The sequence below is a fragment of the Hydractinia symbiolongicarpus genome, chromosome 10 (assembly GCF_029227915.1).
Source record: "Hydractinia symbiolongicarpus strain clone_291-10 chromosome 10, HSymV2.1, whole genome shotgun sequence".
Lineage (NCBI taxonomy): Eukaryota > Metazoa > Cnidaria > Hydrozoa > Anthoathecata > Hydractiniidae > Hydractinia > Hydractinia symbiolongicarpus.
The window spans coordinates 23,378,071-23,406,066 of NC_079884.1; the positions used below are offsets into that span (position 1 = coordinate 23,378,071).

Genomic DNA, 27,996 nt, shown 5'->3' on the forward strand with positions numbered 1-27,996 from the left:
AGTTTTTATTGCCTGATACTAAAAGTTATTCAATACAAGAGACATGTCATGCACATCGATTTTCCACATGCCCACACTTAGACAAACAATAACCAAAAATGCAATTGATTTATTTACAAAGACATAAAAATACATAATAAATAAGGTGTCACAATACTTGTTTCTATAACAAAGTTATCTATAAAACAAGATGAAAACATATAATACGATTCTTTTTAGCTCAGAAAAATATTAGAAGTTAACTAATTTCTTTCAAGAAAAATAAACAATATTGAATCACAAATATCATAGTCTGAACAAAAAATGAAAAATTGAACAAAACAACAACAGTGAATCACATTTATAATAATATTACATGTTGCAAAAATAAGTTATGCAGATAAATATTTTTTCGCAATTAAAATTATCTTAAAGGAATTTAATTTTCGCGAAGTTAGTCAGTCCTAATATTTCTTGAGAACTAGAGAGATAAAGTCAAAATTGACATATTTATTATGTGCTGAGTATATCAGAAGTCAAAAAATAGTGTGAATGGTTTTCCAAAAAGAAAAAAACAAAAATTCGCCAAAATTAATTCCCTTTAAGGTAATTTTAAACAGTTATTTTCTATATTTTCATACAAATATAATTCTTTAAATGTTTATTTTTTTTACTTAAAAAGAACAAATAGAATTAATTATTCCCTATCACTAAATCACAAGTCAATAGTATCCAACATAAAATCCTCTTCCTGCAGCGACGTTTTATTCGCTTCATATAAAGTCAACAGAAGTTTCCCATACAATGGTTTTATCTTGACTTCAAGAATCGCATTAGATAAATTATCACACATCGTTTCTGTCAAACTTGTAGCCGATGCCTTTTGAAAACTTTCGAAGAACTGTCGAAAGTTTGGATTTTCATCTAACGATACCGAACGATGAAAACCACATTTCTCCTCTACTGTTCGTTTATAAATTTGAAGTGCATAGGAATCGTTTGAACGTAACGGCACTAGTTCAACTTCTTTTAAAGGGAAAGCACTGGTGATTTCACCTACATTTACACTATACACAAACAAGGCTGTTTCGGTTAAAATTAGAACACCCTGATAGATTGAATGTTTATCTTCATTACTTCCAATATTTCTATCCTCCCTAACAGCATTTGTTTTCACATTTTCATTCGATTGAATTGTGCAATTGGATACGATGAATATATTTCTGCAAGAGTCCAAATGCAAATATTGCCTGTAATGATTTAGAGTGAAAAAAAATATTAAACAAAGTTAAATGAACAAAAATAAAATTAATAACAGAAATAAAAAGGTACCAAAGTTATAATACTTAGTACGTAAAAAACAACAACACTTGATCCGACAATGAAATTTTCGTACACAAGAAAAGATAACTGAATTTTAGGTTCTAAAACAACGTAAACTGAGATGAAATATTTGCAGCAATTTTCTTACCACAGAAATTTCATTTGGCTTTCTTTCCTCCCCAAATTTTCGGCTGAATCCAGCTGCATAAGGAACACTCTTTCTGGAATCTTCACTAAACCAGCACCTTGTAGAATGCCTTGACTGGCCTGTGATATGAATTCCATCGCCCCACCAATTGGTTTTGTCACCATACCAATCATGCCTTTCGCCATACCAGTCATAACACCTGAAATAGCTTCTGACGCATTGTTCGCTTCCAAAAAATTCTGGATTGGGTGATCAGCGATACCAGCCACAGCACCAAGCAAACTAATTCCAAGAGTGCCAAAAGCATTTTGAAATCCTAAAGGTTAAATCATAAAGATTTATTCACGATCGTCATATTGCACACTATTTAGGAGGGAAAGTGCTCTTCTTTTCACACTGAAGCAATGATAGCCAATAAATTACTTCATACTGTAATAGGATAACCACTAGCACTACATAAAAATGGATTTTCTGTAAAAAATTGTTTAAAAAAGATACTATGTTGGAAATAGATGTACCTGTGAGTATTCTTGTTGATGTTACAGCTCTTCTCTCCTCTTGCATTTGCAAATGCATTTCGTCAAAACACAGTCTGTCCATGTTTCGCGATATGCTTGAAGATACGTTATTGATGGATGTCAACGCACCAGTAGATATATGTTTCAGAAAGGATGACATTCCATGACCAATACCAGAAACAAATGCAGTAGGTCCTCGTATTAGACCATTGTAAGGAAGCACGAAGAAGTCTGATACACCTCTTCCAACATTATGTATTAAACCTGTTGGGTTACCAATAATTTCAAGCGATCCTAAAATCCAACCAGCTCGCACAAGCGCTTGTGTAGCATAATGGTACAACATGCTTCGGACAAATTCTTTTTGAACTGTTTGAGTAGATTGGCATTTATATCTTCCCAATACAAGAGGTATGTGATCTGCAGAAAGAAAAACCTTCACTGATGCATGAACACTGAGTAGCAAAGATAGTTCCCCCACTTCAACATTGCAAGCACGCATAGGATGTAACACAGGTAAAGCTACCTTGGTCACGTCATCCAGACTCACTGCTGAAGATTTAGAAGAAGGTGGTATGTAGGAATCTACAACAGCAGCGAGTCTGTAAACAAATGTATCTTCTAGATACATTTCACAGGGTTGTATATTAACGCGTATGTTATCAATACAAATGTCGGAGCCAACATCGCTGTCACTGACTTCAAATGTTAAAGTACCGAATGCAGCATCCAAACACGCTTCCACCTCAGGAAATGGTGCATCTTTTGTAACAGTGTGATAGCGTTCAGAAAGACGACGCATTGGTAAAAAGATGACAGGAAAATGATAGCAGCTATCTTGCAGTTGGTTGTCAATTTGAAAATAACCAAGAGTTACTTTAAACATTGAATATTGTTGACTCTTATTATGAATGACTTTCATTCCACCAAAAGACAGTGAAAGCAAACATTTAATATCATCGGTATACTGGTAATCAACAACAACAATATTAAGTAAATTGAAAGAAAATTCCAATACAGGTAGAGATAAAGGTTTCGTGACCAAAACCGGAGCTAGTGCATCACCTTCACTTATTCCTACAATCAGCTGCGAGTTCCGAAAAGATGTTTTTATGCATACCTCTCCATGCCCAGGAATAAATAGTTTTGCATTAACCTCCTTTTCCAACAAAACTGGTTTACTCAGTTCAACAGTACTCTCTGCAACCAAACCAAGTTGACAATTCAATTTCAATTCGTTTTCCGTCTTTGGAAAGATATTAGTGAAACAACGAGGATTGTAGCTGGTCTGCGAATCTGGCTGCATTATAAGCGATACATCACTTGATGGCACCAAAATATCAAACCTTTTCTTCAGTTTTACGTTTTTCGTTTCGATTTCTTTAAGTGCCAAAGTAAGCGACGTATAATTGCTGATTTTTATGACAGGTGTTGTGTCCTCACTTATGAAAACATGTACAACACCCTTTTCAAAACATGACGTCAGTGCAAAAGATAACGAATGTTTGTCTACATCAACAAGGTTGAAACTTTCACGAAGATGCTCTTCAGACAAATTCAACGATTCACTCCGTCTTGCAATGTGGTTATTTATGATCACAGTATTTTTCCCCGCAGTCTGATTCAGTCCATCACTGGAGTTATTTAATTTGAAATTCATGGCCAAACAAGGTGATACATTGGTGATGTCTGGTTTTTCAAGATTGAGCAAGGATGTGGGTTGCGTTGTGATAGGGTCTAGCTTCAGCGCAGACACATGATCTAAAGTCTAAAAGAAATTTTTTACTATCAAAAAAAATTATCTACAAAGTTTAGCCCCAACTTAATTTTTGATTTTGCTTTTGCATTTTGATAAGAACAAAACATTCAATTTCTGAAATTAAATCCGCAATATTACCGAAAAAAAACCGAAATATGAAATCTATTTTAGTTGAAATACCTTACATGTACAAGTTTTTGCAGAAATTTTGCAGATTATAAAAAATTATCACATGCTATATTTTTATTTTATACCAAGGAACGAGTGCAATCTTTCCTTTTTTTTAATTCTACAGTGCAAAAAGCTTACATTTTTTTCTGATTGGCTGAAATGAAAAAAAACATGCAGTAAGCGTATTTTTTTTCCTGATTGGTTTAGTAGAGTTATTGTTTTCTTAAAAAACGAGAACTTTTTTTTTTGAATGACACAAATATTCACAGTGCAATTATCAACCAAGGATAGCTAATCCCAATCAGAATTCCAATCATTGATTGGAGTTCTGATTGGGGTTAATTAAAAAATCACGACTTTGTATATTATTAACATATTCCCTGGCAGTGAGCAAAATTTAAACACAGTTTCTAGCACCCATTACACAATACGTGGAAATATATGACAAAGAGTTTATCTCGCTATTAGTTGTGCCAACCGTGAATAAACCCTGTGTATTGCCAGCCAATTTTTATATAGATAAAAAGTAGTACTCTTTTAATTCTATAACAAGTTTCTTAACTTAAACTCTCTCTGTGCCAAAACTGTTTAAATGATAAGGTACATTGACAGAAACAAACTCTGCAAAATAAAAAAAAACACATACCATTGCACTGGTCATGTGTTCAGCCATGAGTGGTACTATTATTAAAGAAGATGTCGACAGGTTGTGCACCATAAATCTGTTTCTGATGCAAACAGTTACAATTGCTTCATTTTCCTCACAACTGAATGAAAATTGATAGCATAATTTTCTTTTCTTTATCACTATGGAACAATGTGTGCTTGTGCCAGGCTTTAAGTTTTCATTCAATGACGGAGATTCAGGTTCTAAACTTCCAGTGTCTAATGTCACAGCCTGTGACCAGTATGAGACACCGTCCAGTTGCATGCCAAGCAAGAACCTTTTCTAAACATTAAAGAAACACAGTCATTTAAAAACAAACAACAGTATGTCAAGCAGTGGAAAAGGGACATCTCATTTTACCTCCTTGCACGCTGTTTTAGGTGCAAATAAAGCATTTCATTTTATAAATAACCCTTGGTTGCTTGACTTTCCAAATTTCCAGTATGGCCAGTTGCAGCAGTTGGTTAAAGTTTGAACAAAACCTCTGCCTTAGCCTTCAGAAACTTAGTTTCTTATAAATATGGACATAAAACAGTACAAAATAAGAAAATTATTTAATTTCGTGCTTAAACAGATTTGTCATGAGTCCACAATTTTTCAAACTATCTAGAGTCAAGGATTATCATGTGTTTAAAGTAGAAAATAGTTGCAAGCTGCCCGTGTAAATTTTTAAGTACTTCGACTTTTAAAATAGCAATATTTGTTAGTCCAGATATATTTTTTTACCTGAACATGAAGTGTTGACGCAGTGGTTCCTCCCTCTACAACATCAACATATCCTGTTTCCAAGGATCTTATCTGCAAATCATCACTGGTTTTATTACAGATTAAAATCCTGGGCTTTAGATCAACCAGAATAGTGGGAAGGTGTGACCATTTTAAACACGATTGTAATATCAATTCTGCTTCTTGCCAACTCTTCTTAGTAAGATCGTCAATATTCAGATCATGATTTGGACCATGTGTTTTGTAGCGGACTTTTTGTGATGTGGTACAAATCGTCGCTACCCTAAAAAATGCAATGCTTAAAAATAGGAGTTTTTTAAAAAAATATGATAATTTTAGCACAAAGAGGAATTTTGTTAAAAAATAGACTTAGACCAATATATGGTTTGGAATGAAAGATTTACGGGTTACACTTACTTCTATATAACATTTAAATCACCATCCCTATGCACCTCTATTTTACTTAACTACTAACAAACTCATTTATAAGATAAAGCTGGGAACAAAGATAAACACAAAGACAAAACATAAAACAAAACAAATAAATAAAAAAAATTTGTACTCGTTTCCAGCGTCTATATATGGCCACAAGTTTTCACCCAAGAAGGAAGATATTGATTCATGCTTCAGTAATTTGGATTGGTTAGTACTTAACTGGAATGGCGGTTTCGATTTCTCTTTTGTACCAATAAGACAAAAGGATACATTATATAACTTGTCTTCATCCAACTTGAAGATCTAAAAAGAATTAAAGTTACAAGTTTAACTAGTTTGCTTCGTATTTTTTTCATCAACGACTGAGAACTTTAAGAAAACAAATTATTTGTTGAAAACGTTTTTGTTGAATTTATTTTAGGAAATGCTCTGTCTCCTAATTATTGTTATTGTTACTATTATCTTATAAAGTATAAGAGGGGTGGGTTAAAACAAAAATAAAATCCATTAACAGATTTTTATATGACTCTAATTTTCTTTGAAATAAGTTCTTGCAAATCTTCAAAAATCAATCTGTTCGGTATACCACTACAGCTAAACTCTTGATATGTTAGCTAGTCACTATCCAATTATGTAAAGCTTAAACTGAGATCTCTACCTATAGCTAAGCTAGCCAGCTAACATAGTGGAGCTTTCACAAAACCACAAAAAAATCAATTGTTGGCTCTACAAGCAGTAACAAAAATTGTTGGATGAGTGCAAACTTTGAAGTCTGTCGCCACAAGTTGTTATCTTGGCTATTTCTATATCAGATTTACGCAATTTGAACTTGTCAATGTTCACTTATCAATGTTCACAGTGAACTATTTCGTTTATTCCAAACCCTTAGACTGCGGTAATTGTTACTGAAAAAGCATGACCCTTCTTTTCGATATTTTGGCAGTTTGTGGCACCTGAAGTGGTATTGGATGTTAGAAAGCAGGCCAAAAGTTACACCTTCACCGCCTCCCGACTGCAAGGTATTGGTGAGTCGATGTTTTTGGCCATCTTAAAAAGCTACTCCAAAAACTGATGTTTTGTCATATTTCTTATATCACAAGTAAATTGCAGATAGCTAAAAACATTATGGATAGGACAGTATAGCAGAACAGCCTTTTTGCTCTAAATTGGACTACAATTTTGAACTCTATGGCTTAGGTCCTAAAGAAAATCAATGTATGAGGAAACAAAAGACTTTGCAATAGAAATTGCTTTTAATACAAGAAAAATAAACATTGAAGATCTTTAGAAGACCTAAATATTACTTCTGCAAACAAAAATCATCTCGCATAAATTTCTTCCACAAATAATTTGTTCTATCAAGGAAATAAAATCTGCCATTGACCGCAGCAGAAAATTTGTAAAATTCATGAAATTCAGGTCATTATGTTAATGATAAATAGCATAAAAAAACGCAGTAGTGCAATTGCTGATAATTGTACCTGTATCTCTTTGCCTTTACCATTAACTAGAGTATCAAGTACTTCTTTGTTATCTTGGCTGTTTTCAACTTTTATAAGTGCAGGTTCAGCAAGATGGTTGCGAAAAATAAACAGAGGACTTAACGTTACCACTAAATGACCCAATATTCGAGAACTGTAGTAAAAACTTAACCAGCATTTTAATGTTCTTTTGCCATCTTTGAGCTTAAATAGATTAAAAAAAGTGAAATCAGCAACAAGAACTAGCATTTCTTATTTTTAGAAAAAATAGGAGCTATCAGCTACCTGTATACAGCGATGTGATTCTTCATTATTTTGCAGGAAAGGCATTTCAATTCCTGTGCCACAATCACTACCGTCCAATTCACACATTACGACTTTAATAGATTTCATGAAGGACGTAGAAACTGTCAATGATGGTCTTGATACTCCAGCAAACAAGGTGAAGCGCTTAGATACCTGAATAAAAGATTGAATGTATTCATCACAAAAATGATTGTTTACAAAAACATACGTAACTTTAAACATTCTAGATTTCGTAGCTAGTCATAACTCCTTTCAGGGTGATTGAATACTACATTCACTGCAAACACATAAAATTGCTCAAAACAGAAACCACTTCTTTCAAGGTATTATTTAAAGGTATTATTTAATTTTGACTCAAATAGTGCCTGGCTGTATTTATTCAATAAACTACTCTAACTGTAGAAAAATTGCTGAATCGCCTAACATTTTGACAATACGTTGAGATTCACACCCAATTTTTCCGGGTTGTTTAAATCTCTTTTGAAAAAACCCAAAAATATCACAAAGGGTTGCAACAGTATATTCAATACGGATTACATACATTGTGAATATTTTGTTGAATTAGTGCAGGTGAGTGGTCTGTTTCTTGTGTGACAACTTCCAGAGAAACATCGAAGTTTAAATTGTTTACAATAGAACAGGAGCCATGGAAAATAATCTAAAGCAGAAAGTAAATTGCTAAATAAGAAAAGACATCAGGAATAGCCGTCAAAGAAAACAAAACAAAATGAGTGTTATAACAAACATACTTAAGGGGGGGAGTAAAAACGTTTAGGTTTATGCCTTCGGTGTAAATAGATAAAAAACTAGATGAGTAAACCACAATAAAGAAACAGCACTCAATATAGGTGAAAGTTACCTGTTTCTGTAAACCACCAATTCGTTTCACTTCCACGAAAAGTTGAGAAGAGTATCCGCTATGATCAATTTTTCGTGGAAAAATACCCAACTCATTAATATCAATAGGTTCAGACCATCTCCAATCACCTACTGACGCAAGGCAAAAATGCAACATCGGCAGCTTAAGAGAGCACCAGCTATATGGATATAACTGACCACTATGCAGAGCAATGTCTTCGTCTGTGTTTATCTAAAACACATCTTAACATTTTAGTTCAGTAGTTATTAATAATCGTAGAAGCATAATTTTACTCACTTCACAGAATAAAATGAAAAAAAAGTTATTCAAATTGGTGATTTATGTCAGGGTTGGGAAACTTGTGAAAATAAAAGCATGTGGAATAAAAAATGCCCAAAATGAAAAGGTTTAAAGCTATGCAAAACAGATTCACATTAATTAATTCTGGCTTTCTGTTAATAGGAAATCAGCACCACAGCAACTTTAGCGCCACACAAGAACAAACAAGTAAGAAATGAATTTTTGACTACGCCTAAAAATTTCTGCACGAATACTATAGATTTGCTTAACAACAGAAACCAGAAAATTTACCTGTTTTATATGAATTGTATCTTGAGTTTCATTACACAAAACATAGTGACTAAACAAAGGAACTTCTGTCTCCTTATTGAACATGTTCAGCCAGGCGTTAGACGTCAACGACAGAGTGTGCACACCTGTTTGTGTTACTACCATATCCATTTCTTCAATATTAACGTCTAATGTTACAGGACTCTCTTCGTAGTTTCTTAACGGCTACATTGAAGATATATTTATAAGTTACAAATTTAAACAAAAGCAATTAAATGTATCAGAGAACGAAGGATAAGGATAGGCTTTCCTTTATGTATTATTTGCTGAACAACAATACCCTGCAAGAGTTGATTTAAAAAAAATGTACACACCCTGTTGATGTTAACTGAAAATTCAGCAGGCTTTAACAAATTAATCCAACAATAATTATTGTAATCCATAACATCCGCTTTAATTTTAGATGAAACATCAATAGCTATATTCATGTTATTTAGGAAATTCACATCACATTTAACGCTGCTTAACACCAGATTAACGGCTTCAGTCATGTCAGGGAATGCTTGATCTGCCTCGATATAGTATGGTGAAAGGTTTGAAGGAGATTCTGGAAGGATAATATTAGGTAAGTTTAGATTTGATAAATCCTACCTATTATTAGACAAAACAATGGATCTAAACCACTTTGTGGTAATTCAAGTGTAATATACACAATATTAGTGAAATCAATTTATTCAACACGCATTAATTAATCTAAATAAATATCAAACACAACATAAAATCTTTTGTTGTTTTTTTGGAAGCATGGAGTCATAATTAAGACAATAGAGCATATTATGTTATTTAAGTTTATTCAAAATATTTCCAATTACAAAACATCTCATGGCTTAGTAACTAATTACTTACTGCTCCCGAGAGATTCTACGCTATTACCAATAATAACATTAAATTCTTCAACTGCGCAACACAACTCCAATGATGGAACCAGGGCAGGAGAATGACAGGAATTTATTTTCATACAAGCTGCTAGTGATGTAGCTGGCACTGGCGAAATGTTGTCCGCAGTTTTCTCCATGTTGTTGGCATCATTATGACTATGATACAAAAAGATGAATGCAATCGTTAAGTGTAGGCATGTCCATTGTAGGCCATTACAAGAAAAGAATTTAATTTAAAACTGATAAAAAATAAATAGTTCTAGCTTTTACCATTTTACTTCTTCAGGAATAACCACAACAACCCGCCATGTGTGTGACAATACTCCCTTTGATAAATCTTCTGTTATTAGAACCTGAGCAGACTCATTTTCTGAAAGAAACATCCTTTCACATGGGTTAAAAGCATGACTTATCTCATCCCAGTACTCTAATATACATGGTATCTAAAAATGAATACCTGAGTAAATAAATAAAAATATCTAAAAAAATACCAGCAGTATATGTTACTGTGGAAAGTTTATCATTTCTTGAACATGATAGTTTAGTAGGCGACGTTTCGGGAGATCCTTCTCCCATCATCGGGCAAAGTAAAATGATGTTGCGCATGTATTTATATAATTGCAGAGGATCAAAATTCATAAAAATTAACCAATCAGAAACGAGCTGATAATTACAGTTAATTACGGTAATCAACATTTTCGGACCTGGATGTAGGCAACTACTTCTTCTGTAGGGCTGGTAACCAAATCTCAGGAAGTTGATACGAGATGCTGTTTATGTGTTTGTTACGTTCTACACTGTTGATGGTTTCTTTAATCTTCCTGGCCGTTGTTCTGGATTCTCTGTCAATGATTTTCTTCTCATCCCAATTAAACTGATGACTTCTGCTCCAGCTGTGGTCCGCAATTTCGTTTTTCTTCACATCTCCGTTTCTCACTGCGGGCATATGTTCTTGTACTCGTTGCTTAAACTTTCTTTTTGTTTCGCCTATATACACTGCATCACAATCTTTACACGGGATTTCGTAAACAACATTGTTTTGCTCTTCCAGGTTTATTTTGTCTTTTGGTTTAGACAAAGTGCTTCTTAGGGTGTCTTTAGAGGTAAGAATGCATTTGATCTTGTGTTGCCTTAAAACTCGACGAAGGATCTCGCTGGTACCTGGTACGAAGGGTAGGAATGCTGATGCGATAAATTCCTCTGATGTTTCCTTGTTGTCTCCGTTGCATCTTCTCTTCATTTTATTTTCTACTTGCGTGATGACTTTATGACTGTATCCATTTGTGATTAATGCATTTCTTACACGTCGAATTTCTATTTTCCTCTCCTGTTTGTCACTGACTACACTGTTGGCACGATTCAGTAATGAAGATATGACACTTTCTTTGCAAGATTTCTGATGGTTTGATTCGAAGTTAAGGTACTGGTCAGTGTGTGTTGGCTTACGATACACTAAAACTGAAATGGAACCATTCTTGCGTTTGACCAAAGTTTCCAGGAAAGCGATACTTCCATCGTGTTCAAGCTCAACAGTGAATTTGATTTGTCGATGTAGGCCGTTGATGTGTTCATGGAACTCTTCTAGATGAGATCTTTTGATTATGGCGAATACGTCGTCAACAAATCTTTTCCAAACCTTTGGACGTCTGTCTGATGTGACTAATGCTGTTGTCTCGTGTGCTTGCATGTATATTTCTGCGACTACTGATGATGCAGGGCCTCCCATGGCAACTCCGTCTGTTTGAGTGTAGAAGTTCTTATTAAACAGATACCATGTTTTGGTTAGAACAAGTTCGACCAAACGCAGAAAATCCGGTACTGGAATCTTTGTCTTTTCACCGAATGCAGCATCGTTTTCGATAATGTCTTTAATGATGTTTAAGGTGTCTTTTATGGGAACATTTGTGTAGAGTGATGTGACATCAAATGATACCATGCATTCGTCGTCTGCTATCTTTATTTCTCTGATGTATTCCGAAAATTCTTTTGAGTTTTTGCTGTGGTCACTTGCTGTGAATTTGCTGAGGATGGAAGCAACAAATTTTGATAGGTTGTATAACGGTGTTCCAGTGCAGGAAACTATTGGTCGAATTGGATTTCCCTGTTTATGAATTTTGGGTAGTCCGTAAAATCGCGGTGGTGGTCCGTCACAAGGTTTCAGTCGGTAATACTGCTTATCGTCGATGTATTCTTTTCTCTTCAACTCCATTAAGATGTTCCTCGCTTCTCGTTTGATGACTTCTGTGGGATCTTTCTTGAGAAGTTTGTAAGGCCCGTTGTTGATGTGTTCGTTGCACTTGTTGATGTAGTCAAGTGTATTCATGATAACCGTTGTTCTCCCCTTGTCTGCCGGTAGGATTATGATATCTTTGTCCTTGTGTTCCTTGTGTGTCCTTTGTGTTCAGTGTATATAGGCGAAACAAAAAGAAAGTTTAAGCAACGAGTACAAGAACATATGCGCGCAGTGAGAAACGGAGATGTGAAGAAAAACGAAATTGCGGACCACAGCTGGAGCAGAAGTCATCAGTTTAATTGGGATGAGAAGAAAATCATTGACAGAGAATCCAGAACAACGGCCAGGAAGATTAAAGAAACCATCAACAGTGTAGAACGTAACAAACACATAAACAGCATCTCGTATCAACTTCCTGAGATTTGGTTACCAACCCTACAGAAGAAGTAGTTACCTACATCCAGGTCCGAAAATGTTGATTACCGTAATTAACTGTAATTATCAGCTCGTTTCTGATTGGTTAATTTTTATGAATTTCGATCCTCTGCAATTATATAAATACATGCGCAACATCATTTTACTTTGCCCGATGATGGGAGAAGGATCTCCCGAAACGTCGCCTACTAAACTATCATGTTCAAGAAATGATAAACTTTCCACAGTAATATGAATACTGAACAGACAAACCGAAATAATATCTTCAATAACAGCAGTATATGGTTTACCATTTTACACTCCACTAAGCCCACTCCTTCAACTATAAAGATTTTCCTTTTCCTTCTCCTTTGAATCATTTCTGACAATTCAGCTCATTTCTGACATAAATAGGGTTTATTTAAACCAAGAAAAATATTACAGAAAGAGCTTCGTAACTACTTCCCCGCTTTCAAATCAAATTGAATTAAGGTTTAACATGTGGGATATTTATTTGTTAAATTAAATAATGTCAATATGCTTTTGCTTTGTGTTTTTTTAAAAATATTTCTGAATAAAATCTAAAAGTTGTCAATCTACTAAGTTTTTCCTGTCCTAATAAGCATCCAATCAAAATCATATTAAAAAACAACCCAGGGTTTTAAAGTATTTGTGGTTTCATTATTGTTAGGTATTTAAATAATTTAAAGATGGTCTGTCAAAATATTTTCTGCAACCGTGTCTTAACTACAGAGATAGTGATTAAATAAGCTTACAGTTTCAGTGTCTTCTATCCAACTTTCACGGGTCGAATTTGAAACACAGAACGGCACAGGAAAAATATGGATGTTCTTGATCATTCTTGGTTCAGGGTACTTCCATGTCATCATAGGTGAGCTGTCGCTTTCCTTTGTAAACACTATTTGATATTCTTCAGGGAATTTAACACCGCCAAAGGAGGCTAAATAAGTCGTTATAAACAAATTTGAAGTAAATTTAGAATTTCATATTATATTGCAATTCATAGATATATTATTAATAACATAGTTAATTAAAACAAAGAAAGAATAATAACAGGAAAAACAACAACATACAATCTTGCACAACATAATCAAACTGTCCATTTCTTAAATCATCCTCGCTTGTTATCAATGTACTATCCAAAACAACATGATCAACAACTTTAGGTTCACTTAACAGATCAGACTTGTCTTCAAGGGTTATAAGATCAGTAATTTCATTCTTTAAAGTTTCCATCACAGCAACAGTATTTTGACATAAATTCAATTTAGTCAACCCACCGTGATACCATACATAAGTACGTGGATAAAAGCTAAAATAACATCAGTATAAAATCCAATAAGCTTTTTTTGGATTAGTTATGGGCAATGGAACTTATTTTTGAAATTTCATTTTTGTAAAACAACTTATACAAAAACCCTTTATAAACATAAAATTTGAACATGTTTGTTTGTTAGATTTTGAAAACCTTTTTTACACAGATCAGACTTTAGAATTTCATAATTTTCTGAAACCCACATAAATTTTAAACTAAATTGCACCTGTTAACTGTTAAGTTTCCAGCATGTTGACACATTTCACCAAGGACATTGAGCTCAAAATTAAACGGCAGAACAATATTTGTACGGTTGGTACTTTGGCTACAAAAGATTTGAAATGCCCTGAAGCTTGATTCTACTTTTATGCTCTCTAATTGGTTACATCTTTTAGAATATTGGAAACAGGAATTAATCTCTAGTCTTTGATACTGTACATTAGCAAACAGGATCTCATCTCCACAAGAAGGCGAAGCAGACAAGAAAAACTGTTGCATAGATAACTTTACACTTTGTAATCGAAGCATTTCTTTTTGTTGTCCCTTGAATTCCATTTCGGCTTGATGTTTTGAATTAGTATCATCTTCATTCCACTCTGGTAAATTTTCTTTTTTGATAGTATTCAGCAAATGTGTTATAAATGATTGAATATTTTTCACTGATTTAGCATGCATCTTTACATGTACAGACCTTTCCAAGCCAACGTCAACAAAAAGATTTGAAACATCGTTGAGTGATAAACTTGATCTTAATAAACCTGGAATAAGTCCTGTTTTCTTGTTGATATTACCTTTGCCACATGTAAGTATGTTTGTGTCAAAATCACTGACCACTGGAACAACATTACCAGAAATACTACAATTACTTGATGTAGATAGGATGGAGATATCATATATGCTTAGCTGCAAACTGTTTTCTTTGAAAGAGGTTATTGTACATGTAGGTTGCATTAGGTTTACAAGCACAGCAGGATAGATTGTCGGTTTTAATGTTGCAGAAAATTCTTTATAGTACAGCGTGAGGGATATACTGGACACTGATGCAAACATTTCTACCGCAGGCATTACAAACTGAGTAGCAGAGCTTTTCTTTGGAGTTTTACCTACTGCAACACCGCTGTCTTCATTCTCATAGAAAGGATCTGTCACAGAAAAGTCTTGCTGAGATGCTTTAAATAACGTACCGACATCAGAAACAAGGGTATTTACATCATGCATGACTTGAAGGGCCAATGCAATCTATAATATGTAATATGGTCACTAACAGTAAAAATAACAAGAAGAACTAAAATTTTGGCAAAAAAATAATATAAATAAACTCGGATGATCAGGTTGCTGAATATTTAGTTTGTGTATTTTAGTTTTTTATTATATTTTCAGATTTTCAAATGGAAGTTACAATGTTTTACTAACTCAGACTTTTCTCTCAAACTATATGTTGAAAAATATTGCAACATACCTGGTTAGAATTAATACATGATTTCACTTCTCTTGGAGAGTGAAATTCAAAGGCAGCTGCTGTAACAGGGTATGCCTAAAGTAAAATCATTTACAACACCAAAGTAATGAAATTCATCGTCTTTAATAGTACCAGAATTTACTAATAAAGACACAGTTGAAATATTTTCTTTAAGTTATTTTTACTGAAAAAGAAAGCAAAAAGATCACTTTCAACTTGCTTAACAGATTTTAATGCATCAAAAAGTACCTAAAATGACATTATAATTGTTAAGTAAATTAAAAACTTGTAGAATAAAGCAAAATGAACGTACTTGGTTGGAATTCATGATCATAATAGGTGGAGCTAGGGTAGCTTTGAAATCAAAACCAGGAAATATAGGAGAGACTGATTGTTGATTATGCCTGAAAAAAAGTATTTAATGTAACTATGCTTGTTATATCAAAAAAAAGAAAGAAATACTATATAAAAACTACAAACCAAGATTGAGAATTCCATTCCAATGCAGGATTTTGAACTTGTTCACGCCTACTAGGTAAACTATTCTCAAGAGACTGCCAATTCGTAGTACAAAGTCCAATGTTGACAATATCTAGTTGGTACTGCACATTCCATAACTTCAACTTCTTCAATGAATCCCGGAAATTGTTTTTTGCAAGCCGATATAAAGATTTGTCTGTAACAGTCTTAGTGATTGGGTTGGTAGGTGATGGAGTTAGATCAATAGATTGGAAATGACATACAAACACTGACTCTGCTGAATTGTTATCACCTGGCAATATAGCCTTACCATTTTCACCAACAGGTATTATCACTCGTACGCGGTCGCAATGAATTGTTATCAATGGTAGAGTAACAACAGTACTTGTTACATCCTTTGCGACTGGTTTGGATGGCAATACTGTCGCATTGTCATATTTACTTTCCCTTGTTGATAGCATATCTGTAAATAATCCAACACTGGATAAGATGGGTTTGGAGTCACCAATAACATCAAACGACAACATGTAAATAATTAATTCGTGTTTTACTATGTAGTCATCATGGACTTGAATAGTAGTACTTGGTAACGATATCGCAGTGTCTTTTTCCGAACTTTTCCTTTGAAGTTCAGAAACTGTCTGCTCAGGTGATGCAATGCTTTGAGACAATTGATGTGTTCGTTTGTACACCACTGAAAAGAGAGTCTTTGATTCAAGATGAGATGATTCATGGAATTTTTCTTTTTGACACAGCAAATAGCCATTGTTGATTGCAATCCAGCCTTTTGGCTCAGTGTCAAACCTATAAGGATACATGTCAATAACAAAAAGCTATTGTAACAATAAATTGATTAAAGGTGCAGAGATATTGAAAATTTGATATAATATATTATAACATGATTAAAACATAATTAATCATACATGGTTAGTCATTATGCCACAAACCATGAAGCTTATTACGAAAATTTATACGATTTCATAAAAAAATCAATCAGGAAAAAAGCAAAAATTTAAATTTACTAGTTAATTTAACCCATGGAATAATCCACTTATTTTTTTTAAAAGAACTTTGTGATTATTACAAAACGGTTTGTTGTTCATTTCATTATAATAACAATGTTCATTGTCTGTGACATTAATTATTTATAACAAAGCAATTACAGTCAATATGATTTTAAAACCATTCATGGTAAATTTCCAGCGAATCAAATAGCTTTATTTCATATCACATGATTTCTAGCCAATTAAAACCACAAACAAAACATTTTTATAGAGGATGTTTTATAGGCACTTTTTAAAAAAAATGTAAAAAATATAATTTATATAATAATACGGTAACTGTGCCTGTTACAGAAAGACAGACACAGTTACACAGTTATTATTATATAAATAGGAGACCCGGCGTGGAAACTGTGTGGCCTGGTGTTAAATGCCCAGTTGAGCACCTAATAAGAATCGAAAACTGTGCTACAACTTCAGGTGGAGCGCTTTAGTACAGGTTATGCACTATATTTCGTAACCCCACATAGCAGTGTTTTGGGTGGTAATAAACTTTTCAAAAAATAACTTTTCCACAACTTTAGCTGAAATAAAAACACAGTTTACAACATGTTGTTACCCTGTCATAGTAAAGACAGTTGGCCAATATTTTATGTTGCGAAATAAGTTTCCCTAAAATTTTAATTGTGTCGCTGAGTTGAGCGCTTAGTACAAGTAAACCATGTTGCACATCCATAGAGGCATAAAAACTCTTTCCAAAAAAAATTATCAAAGCTTTGATATAGCTATACAGAAGAAAGTGATTAATCATGAAGTGTATTACAGCCTTAATAATTTACTTTGTTAAGCAATTTTAGAATTGTATAACAATACATTGCCACATGGACTAGTGGTTATGGAATTCGCTTTGTAATCACACGGTCTGTGGTTTGCCCCACAGTATGGGCATGTTTACCACAACTATCTGTCAACCCATCCCAGTGCATTCCTAATGTATACATTTAGAACACAGGACCCACATTAATAACAGTATTTCCAACAGTGAAATGGCTATCCTGTAAAAATATTCAGAATAATAATAATAATAATAATTTTTACAATTTAAATGCAAAGTAGATACTCACCGAAGTAATGAATAATATACAACACAAGAACCAATCTTATTGGTTAATTCCAGCACATTATCTTGATAATCAAATGCAAACATTATTTCTTCAATTTCTGATATCACTTGGTACAAGTAACCACAGCGTTTCTCTTCGCTTATTATCGCACATTTCACTTTCGGCATGGTGCACTGAATCCACAGTGATATGTTAATATGTGGTCGGGTGGTCTAGGTGAAAGCATATTTTTAAGGCTCCTATATTAAATTTAAATTCAACCAATTTTGTTTTGTTATTTTTTATATGTTGTAAAAATTCCTTTCCTGCTTAATGAAGTAGTTAAAGATTGTTAATCACTGCTGCACACAATGATAGCTTTGTTTCTAGAACAACAACAGTTTTTATTGGTTTACGTTTTTATGGGACTATTTTAATAGTCGCTTCCCAAGCCGTTTTTTGTTAATTGGAAAAGATTTCTGGAGATTTTTTTATGAATTTCCCCAGTTCTTTTTGGCAATTTTTCATATTGTCATTACTCATAAAATTTTTGAACCGTAGATTTGCAAAAATTAATGCAATTAGAGTCTTCTCTTTTTTTATATTACTTTTAATTTTTTCGTGTGAAACTGCTTTTAACTTTTTAAATTAACTGACTGAAATAATAAAGTGTATGCAACATAAAATATTTGAAGAATATTCTGGCGTGATGATTCAGATAAACAATTCATTAAATTTAACCTGAATTAGTTTGTTGTGGGAATGCACATATTTTACAAATAGGCAGCATTCAAACTCTCTTAAAAATAAACAAAACAGATAAATATATTTTTTAAATTCTATTGAAAGCTAATCATACCTTGGGCTTAGGAAACATACTTGTTGAACCAGTCAATGTACTGAATGCATCTACTTGATCAACTGTTGAGGCTGATGATACAGAATGAGCGTCTATTTGTTTTGAGGCATCTCTAGCTGTATTATTTGATGGTTTAACTGGGAAGGTAGTTGACAGATCAGCTTCGTTACTTTTAAATGTTAGTGCTTTCGAAAGATTGTACAGTTTGTAGGCAATGGTGGAAAATAATTTAAGCTGAAACAAGATGAAAACAGCATTGCATAGTCTTAAAAAACTACTTGTTTCAGCCATATTCTTCACATTTAAAATTATTTTATAAGATAAAGTAGTCGATAAGGGCAATGGAAAATTTACTTAGGTCACTTGAATTGTGACCCGTTGATACACAAACAGATTTCTTTTAGAAATTTGTATAAATGATATACTTTTGACAATTTTTTTAAGAGATATTGGCGTTAACACAGCATTAGGAAATTGTTACACACACTGGAGATGGCATCAGTTATTTTCACCTGTTTCCAATTATTTGGCCTCAAACTTAAAAGTGCAATGCAAATGGCTTCACTGACTTTAAAAAAAATGTCTAGAAAGTAAACAAATAAGACATACTTTTTTTTGATCACTTTGCCTTTTACAGACACACATACACAATTTTCGTATTATTGCTTAAGATGCTTAAAAAACATATATTTTGATTTGTTTGCATGGAATGATAGTTTTTCAATCTCTCCAGAAAGTTACCTCCGCCTTTGTTGACAATCAACACCGATGTGATTACAGTTATAAAAAGGAAAGAAAATATCCAGCAGTTTGAATGCATATGTTATGCCTAAAAAAAAAGGTTGTCTCAATTTGCCAAAAATTTAAATAAAAACACATTATTACCTGCTTGTGAGAGAGGGAAAATTCACAAATAGACCAGTCCATGTGCAGTACATAACCAATGTTGATTAATTTATATTCTCCACCTCTTTGTTTATCTTGAACTAGTGGGATATGTATAACATTCGTTTGCTCACTTTGGTGCTTATTACCATGTTTCTCAGTTATTATACCTAAGTTGGACGCGGTTCTTGATAAAAGTCTTGAAGGATTAGCAGATGCAAGGAATACATTCCATGAAACTGGTTTACATAGATAGGTCCATTCAACCTTTTCATCGACACTCAGTTGATCCATTTTGGGAAAAAGTGTATACAAGGACAGGTTTTCACTGGTAATTGTCCATGGTAGAGTTTCGATTTTTCTACGTTTTTGGGTAGATAATATTGGTATATCTTGTTCCAAAATTCTTTCATTTTGGTTGGAACTCTTCACAGATATCTTCGGTAAGCACAATACTAATGAAGGCGGGAAAATTTCATTTTGAAATAAATATACTGATCGAAGCATATCAATGTGGTCATCTATGTTATAACCTAAAAGGAATATTATTACTTTTTTCGATAGGCAAACAAAAAAGGGTAGTATGAAAATCAACATCCCATGTTTGCTAAAAACTGGAACTATAATATATAATATTTAATCTGATTTCTTGCGTTTACCCTTAGGCCATTGCTTTTCAGGAAATATCAAAACGAAAGGTTCCACATTTACCTAAAACAAACAGGGACACTCAGTCCAACAATGTTTTAATAGACACAAAATACAAATAAAATAAAAATGAAGAAAATTATTTTTTACTTGTAAATTAAACGATTTAAAGAAGCTTATTTTTCGTGCCAACCATTCCCCGAATCGTTCTTGCTTTTCACCTTCTTTTTCATTAAAGGCAGCTATATCTTTTTCCAACTTCTCTTTGTCCTTTGAATGGTGGGATGGTGATGTGTTTGATCCAAAGACTAAAAACAGAAAATAATATGGTGCATAATCCAATAAAAAGATAAAATTTGAATTAATTATTTTAATTATTTGGGAAAAACTTTCCATACAGAATTAGCTTGTGTTGGTCAAAAAAAGGAATGATTACACAAAAACTTTATTTTTACCTCTTGCATAAGACTTGCTCTTTCTAGGTGTAGTCAACGACATTGACTGATTTAAACTACTACCTTGACGACGAACTGATTGAATCCTTCTCCTAGCTTGATAATCAACCTCATGGTTTAGCCAGGAAAAAAAGAGTTCATCTAGGTTAGTTGTTGAACCAGCAATGTTGAACGAAGCAACCTGGACAGGCATATCTGTATAATAAAACAATGTCACTTGCAGTTTAATAATGACAGTGTACATAATAGTTAAGAAGAGCTTTTATATTTGTAAACATATCTACCTGATATTTCTGTTTTCCCCTTTTGATATTGGACTGTAAATTTGACAAAACTGCATTTGGCATTTTCAGGAGACTTGGATAACCAATTGTTTACGTCTGATAAATGAGTGGTTTTGCTTGGTGCATTATATAATAAGGATGTCTTGACATTTCCATCGTTGCCTAAAAAAAATAACTTCTTCAAATTTTATCTAGCAAATATTTCTTAACCAGCAGTCTTATGTCTAACAGACATAAGACTGCTGGTTAAAACTGCTAAATTACAGAATAGACCATACCTATTGACTGCAATGTAGCCTTCGCACTTTCAAGAGAACCAGAAATTCCCTGGATACTATTCATGTCAAGAAATCTACAATTTAATCCTTTCACATGAATGTCCATCAGGGGTGCAGATTTTGATTTTGATCCTGAATAAAAATCTTATTACATTTCAGGTGACTTATCATATTTAACGTAGATTATAGATTTTAATTTTGCATTCTGTCTGTTTACCCTTAGGTAAGAGACGAGGCGAGCACAAATTTTGCAGAATTAATTTTCACGAAGTTTGATAGACTTTGTGAAATCCACTTCCACATAATTAATCAACAGCTAGTAAAAAATATCTTCCTTAAATTTAAGTGAAAATAGCAATTCAAGATAATAAATTTTAAAAAATGTAAAAGTTACAAATTTCTTTGGCAAGCCAAAATCCCTTTTTATTTCTAAAAACACGCAAAGTGTTATAAAAATAGTAAAGGGGTTGGTTGTATACCACTATCAACTATCAACCTTGACTTCCTAAGAAAGTAATTAACTAGCTAATTCTTTATGCCTTTAGAGAAGACAATGAAATTGGGTCTTTGCTGAACGTTTGAAAAACTGGAACACAAAACAAATTTCAATTGTTTTGATACAAACAAGTAAAAAATCAAACTTTTATATACCTGATGGGTGAAAAGTAGTGTTTACCAGTGCTGGAAATGTTTTAATCATTGATGTAGAAATCCAAGAGTTGATTATTTCATACAACAGCATCACGTGTACCTTGGTGAATGATAGTGACAACAATTCACATTGCAGTTCATAATTTGTATTGATTACTGGTGACGACTGAGAGTTTTTTCTGAATTGAATAAATAGAAATCAAAGTAAAGTTACGTAATTGTTTTGTTAAATAATTGTAACCAAAAAGTGTGCAGTTGAGCAGACAACCTTCTAGCACATTGTTTACCACGCACTCAGCTAAAAAATAATTTCAACTTATTAAATTGAAAATAACAAAGAAATTTATAGAACTTACAATGATTCAGGAAGCAATGATATGGTTACACAAAGTGTTGCAGAGGTTGGTTGTATAACAAATAAAGTAAAAGCACTCAATGTCTCCTGATTGATTAAACTAAGTCCCAATTGAAAATCTTCAACCTAAAAACACAAACAAACAAAAAGGAAAGTACTGTTAGATCAACACATTCATTGATATTTCACAAATAAAACACATGGATAAAACTATAAGGAGATTATTTTTAAAAATGCACCTGCAAATTAATTGACGAATTTAAGTTATTCATTTTATTCAGCTTCACTAGTTTTCCTTTTTCTACCATTGATATCAACTCTGTTGGATACATAGGATCAACTTTTGTCATGGTAAATTTGCCTAATTGCATGACCAGTGCTTCTTTTTCTTCCTAAAGGTAATTTTAGTATCCATTTGATACAATGGTACTAATGTTTGACAATGAGCATAAAAAATAACAAAATATATTGTTCAACTGTAAGGGAGACGTTTTATAACTTACTAGATAACTACTATGTGTGCACTTCTGTTTTTCGTGATCATTTGTCAGGATATACATTTCGGAATCACTACAAGTAACTGTTAATTTTCTTGACAAAAGGTTTCCCAACGACAATTGCTGTAGAACGAATGGATCCAGAAATATCCCACTTTTTTCTAAAGTACAGGATAAATAATTAGAATAATATATAGCAAATCGAAAAGCAAACCAATCAGGAAGTAAATGTATTTCTGGTCCATTAACACACGTAGAAGGCTTTTACAGATTCGTTATCATCAAAACTAACTTGCATTTGCCTTTCCATCTTCTAGCCTACACATGTTTGTAAAGGAAATAGAATAAGGGGTTGTAGCTGCAGAAAACATTAATTCCACTCTGTTAATTTTTGAAAATAATTACTAAAATGACTCACAATTCTCAAAACAATAGTGCAAACACAGGCGTGTTACAAACCTTTCCGATTTGGAATAGTCACATTTACAGCTTTGTGTAACCATTGCAAAGCGTGAACAAATTTAGTGGTGACAAACAACTGGGCGGCTGCTAGATGAATTCGTTTTTCAGATGTTTCAGGAACAATTTCATCAGCCTCAGGATATAAAAATATATTTTCAATTTCTCCTGATAAAATTTCTGGATATGACATTTTATAATAGTAGTTGATAAATATAGCACCGTATCTGTTAATGACTTCGTCAGTTGACAAAACAACACCTGGTCTATAGCTTTTAGGTATACCTATGGATTCTAAGTTACTAGCTACTGGAACTGCTTGGTTCTCCAGACCGGGTAATTCAATTTCCTCAGATGTTCCCAAAGGTTTCTCTATATTTTTAATTGGATCAAGTGATTCATTTGTTATTTCATTAAGATAGGTTGCGAAAAGAGATTGCCTCAAATAGTGTAAGGGTTGTTTGTCATTGTTCTTTAACCCAACCTTGATGAAAACAGTATCCTAAAAGATAGGAAAGAAATAGATTGTATCAGTATAAAATCACAGCCGAGTTTTAGTACCACACACCATTTTCTTTTCAGTAATTGTCATGAATTAAATTATTTCTTTTAAAGGTATGTTCGTTTAAAGACCATGCGTAGGACTTGGATTATAAACAAAACAGTAAATTACTACCTCGAACTGCATGTCTTCATCAGCTGAATCTTCATTGGAGAGATTAACTTCAGTAACTGCACATACACATTGCTTACCAATAGTGTAGCCAAGCAAATGTTGTACACCCATATTAACGTCAATCAGAGTATCACCAATTGAAACAAATTCCATCACACAACCAGAGAATTCCAAACAAAACACAGGAGAAAACTCCAAACGTTGAGTAGAAATAACATACTCAGCTGGACGACTTGTTGTCTTAAAAGTTACGGTAGTTTGTGTCACATAAATCCCAAAATTTGTCCTTGTATCTTCTTTTTTGTTTATATCACTTTTATTCTCAGCATCTCCATACCCAGGCACCATTGACCATGCCCATGAAGACCAACTTGTGTCAGCTTGAGTAGAATCATCAACCAGGGTTGTTGAAAGTCTAGATTTTTCTTTCTTGTGGTTTTCAATTATATCAGGTGCAGTATGCCGCTTGATATCACACCCTGGCAGGTCCAATGTACCATAAAACAAACCTATTGCTAACTTTAATAACCTTATCACCATAGGTATTTGAAGATCTGTCAGGGAGAAATCAGCACTTTCACAGTATATATTCACTGTGTTATTATAGGGTTTAGAACTGCTTAACCCTTTGTACCTCGACAAAATACGACATGAAAGATTGCATTTATACAACACAGGATCTTGATATAACTCAATTCTCCCACTTGAACTCTGTTGGTCTAGGCAAATCGTTAGGTCTGTGATATCACAGACTTTTCTCAAAAACAGTTCAGGAAGAGTTAAATCTATAAAAGCCTCTTCCCAATTCTCATCCGAACTATGAAAATCGACAGATTTTACATTCAATGAAAACACAATATCATCCTCTACATACTTAATAATAACATTGTTAATTTTAAAAGCTACATTATTTATCACTTTGTTTAGTATGCTTTGAACATATCCAGGAGGTAATTGTTCCGTCTCATGTGATTTGGCAGACTGTATTTCATTTTCAAGATCTTTGCTTGGTTTATTATCTTCTGCTTTTCCTACTTCATCAGATGCATCTTTAAGTTTTACAACAAACTCAACAGTATCAACGGTTATAACTACTGGATCATATGTCAGCCTTGTCCATGGGACATGAATTTGAAGCTTGTAAATTTTTCCACTTAAAAATTTAACTGGCAGGTTCAACTCCTAAAAAGATAATGTAGTAGCGAGTATTAAAAAAGTACACTTGAAACTGTTAGCCATGGTAAAATATATCTGATAATGTTCTATAAGATTTAACAAAAAAAAATACATGATTATAGTTACTGAAGGTAATTTTCATATTTTTAACACTCTTGTCATGATAGCTATAATACTATTATTATCTTTCACCGTAAATATTTAGTGTCACAAATTCCTCTTCAAGGTCAAAATGTCAAAAAAATATTTCTGCTAAATATAGCTTCAGTGTTTTAAGCTTGTTATATTATACAGAAAAGATTAATAATTGTTAAGAGAAATGTTAATAACAACAAAAATGGTGTGCAACATAGAAATTTATGACAACGTTTATAGTACTGTACTGTGTGAGCTCTAAGTTCTTATAGCATTACTGTTCTTCTTTCTGCTTTTTTTTACTCTAAATATTTTTTTCACCAGCCTTGCATGAAGAAGAGGATGTTATCAAAGAAGCCTTCAAAAAAAACAAAAGCTTATAGTTAAAAAAATATGACTTAACACAAAAAATCCACACACCCTTTCAACACAATTAAACAAAAATTCATTTTAAAACAAAAACAGATCAAAAAACATGAGATAGTAAAAAGTGGGACCTCGAAAAGGCAATATTTTTTTCTTTTTATTATACATTCCAATTTAAATATAAAGCAATTTAGATGTAAAGTCAAAATCATTTTTATACATCTTCAGGTGGCAGTGAGGTCCAAAAAGATATTCGCTGTCTGGATAATACATTTGCAGACAAGGAAGTAAGATGGATTAAAAAACCAAAGAGAAGTTAAGTAGCATCAATCAGAAATGTGAAGTTTTTAATTGCTACAGTTTAGTGGGAACATTAGAGATTTATTGTGGACTCAGTGATATGGTTTCAACAGAATAGTACAGATCCTAGCAGATGGTTTTAAACAGATGAAAGAAAGAAAATTTCTGATTGGCTGACTTGTCCTACAGATTCTCAATGATGACTCAAGAAAGTAGTCCTGATTTTCTCCATTTGCCTGAAAATAAATGTTTGATCTTGATCTCCCAGAGCAAACAAAGTGAATTTATTGACCATGACGTGTAGAAACAAAACTTTAGCTGACAGGTTTGACATCACAAGGTTTAGAAAATAAATTTGTCATTTACACGATGAAGTGTGTTCCATCTTTATTGATTTTGGGTAGACTACCAGATATTCAAAGTCAGAAAATGATGTTTTATTTTGGGTTCAAGAAGTGCAAACAGTCTTGAGGGACAACTTTAATCATGGAAAGTTTCCAAGCCCTTGTGCAAAAATAAATTAAAATGGCATCATCATTGTTGAAGGTCAAGTGGAGAAATAGTAGGAGCTGTCGTACAGTCATCAACCATTGATGCTGTTGCCATATAAACAAAAATTCTAACGATTATATATTCTTTATATCAACAATTTAAATCATCTTGGAATTGCAGCAACTGCTATTAAAGCACACCTGTGATTTGGGTTGTCAAGCTATGACAACTGGCTAAGTTGATTCAACATCATTGCATCCAATGCAAAGTTAACAAAAAGATGAAACATGAATGTAGGTGAGCAGCTTTAATTTTTGTGGCCTATTTGAACTTTAAGGAGAAACTAATAAGCCATCACACTGAAAAGCATATGGTGCTATTTTAAATTGTCTACTGGTTAAGGCCATTACAAAAATGTTATCCAAAACACAGAGATTTCTTTTAAGCTTTTGTATCTCAGAATTCATTGTTTAAAACAAATAGAAAGACGTATCTAAAGTGGTAACTTGCCCAGAAGTGGTATGCCAAAAGGAAAATTTGTAGTGTTGGTGGGATCAAGACTAATATGGTTGGGGGTAATGGTAAAAGCCAGTTTTTAACCAAGATCATTATACTAAGTGAGTAGGAGTCACTATCAATCCCTCTCATCTTTGTTTTCCCTTCTATGCAATTACTAATAAGAATCACTCTCTGATGGAGTTTGTGTTGAACCAATTTATGAGAAGGCTTCCAAATACATGTCTCAAGTGTTTATAAAAGATCAATGGCAATGTTTTCGCTTTCTACCATCCCAATTTAATTGTTTTTAAACAATCTACAGCAAATTTTCTCGCTTTAAAGGATTATTAGGGAAATACTTCAGTTGTTTATTGCACACTCAGAGAAAAGATTAAACATACAATCAAGCATTCAGGTTTCTCAAAAATGTTTTAAAACTTGTGAAACCAACGCAACTGCAATGTTCATTTTTACAACACTAAATTAACTTTCTTAAAATGTTACACGTTTAAAATTTAAACAACGCAGCATGGATAACATACATTCTTTTTACTTTGAATAACTTAATATCTGTTTCCTGATCTATATTTTGCCAACTGTTTATGTTTTTATTCATTTTATAAAAAATGCACAAATTAAGAAAGAAAGGCTGCAATACTAATGTTGTTAAGGCTGTGATGTAACATTCATGATATATCGCAATATTTAAATTTTCTGATGTTAGGTGCCCCGTTTCCGGTACTGTACTGTAATTAGATAAGACAAGTAATAAAGCCCTACTTGTTGCAGAACATCAAGATTCAGCTCCAGATTTTGTAGAACAGCATCACCACCCCACAGTGATAAGCTAAGGTCAGATGGTTTCAAATTTTTGATATATTTGTCCACATATCCCATAAAAAGGGGTGCAATATATGATTCTAACATTTTCCCTTTAGGTTAACCATGTTTTGACTTGCTGCATATCATTATACTTCCTAAAAAATACGAAATTATAATAGTATATACATATTTGAAACAAAACAAATCCTAATAATATTACTGTATGGATGGACACAAGACGAGGCATTGGTTAT

The 27,996-nt window shown here is 33.1% G+C and overlaps 1 protein-coding gene across 1 annotated transcript; it reads right to left on the reverse strand.

Moving 5' to 3' along the window:
• Positions 1–94: 94 nt before the first annotated feature.
• On the reverse strand, positions 95–27,916 carry LOC130612520 (intermembrane lipid transfer protein VPS13B-like). The gene is made up of 35 exons (XM_057433840.1): positions 27,701–27,916; positions 23,954–25,135; positions 23,278–23,779; positions 22,825–22,979; positions 22,561–22,713; positions 22,323–22,447; positions 21,967–22,145; positions 21,316–21,447; positions 21,038–21,199; positions 20,754–20,948; positions 20,449–20,606; positions 20,310–20,361; positions 19,651–20,183; positions 18,766–18,999; positions 17,928–18,139; positions 15,803–16,606; positions 15,636–15,726; positions 15,323–15,397; positions 14,090–15,102; positions 13,622–13,860; positions 13,304–13,488; positions 10,151–10,323; positions 9,849–10,036; positions 9,317–9,549; positions 8,964–9,167; positions 8,373–8,603; positions 8,055–8,171; positions 7,493–7,666; positions 7,208–7,411; positions 5,854–6,029; positions 5,292–5,574; positions 4,545–4,847; positions 1,969–3,736; positions 1,451–1,766; positions 95–1,229 (listed from the first exon to the last, which is right to left on the reverse strand). Exons 1-35 carry the CDS (start codon positions 27,845–27,847, stop codon positions 695–697), a joined length of 11,433 nt encoding a protein of 3,810 aa, XP_057289823.1. The 5' UTR covers positions 27,848–27,916; the 3' UTR covers positions 95–694.
• Between the last annotated feature and the right edge of the window lie 80 nt (positions 27,917–27,996).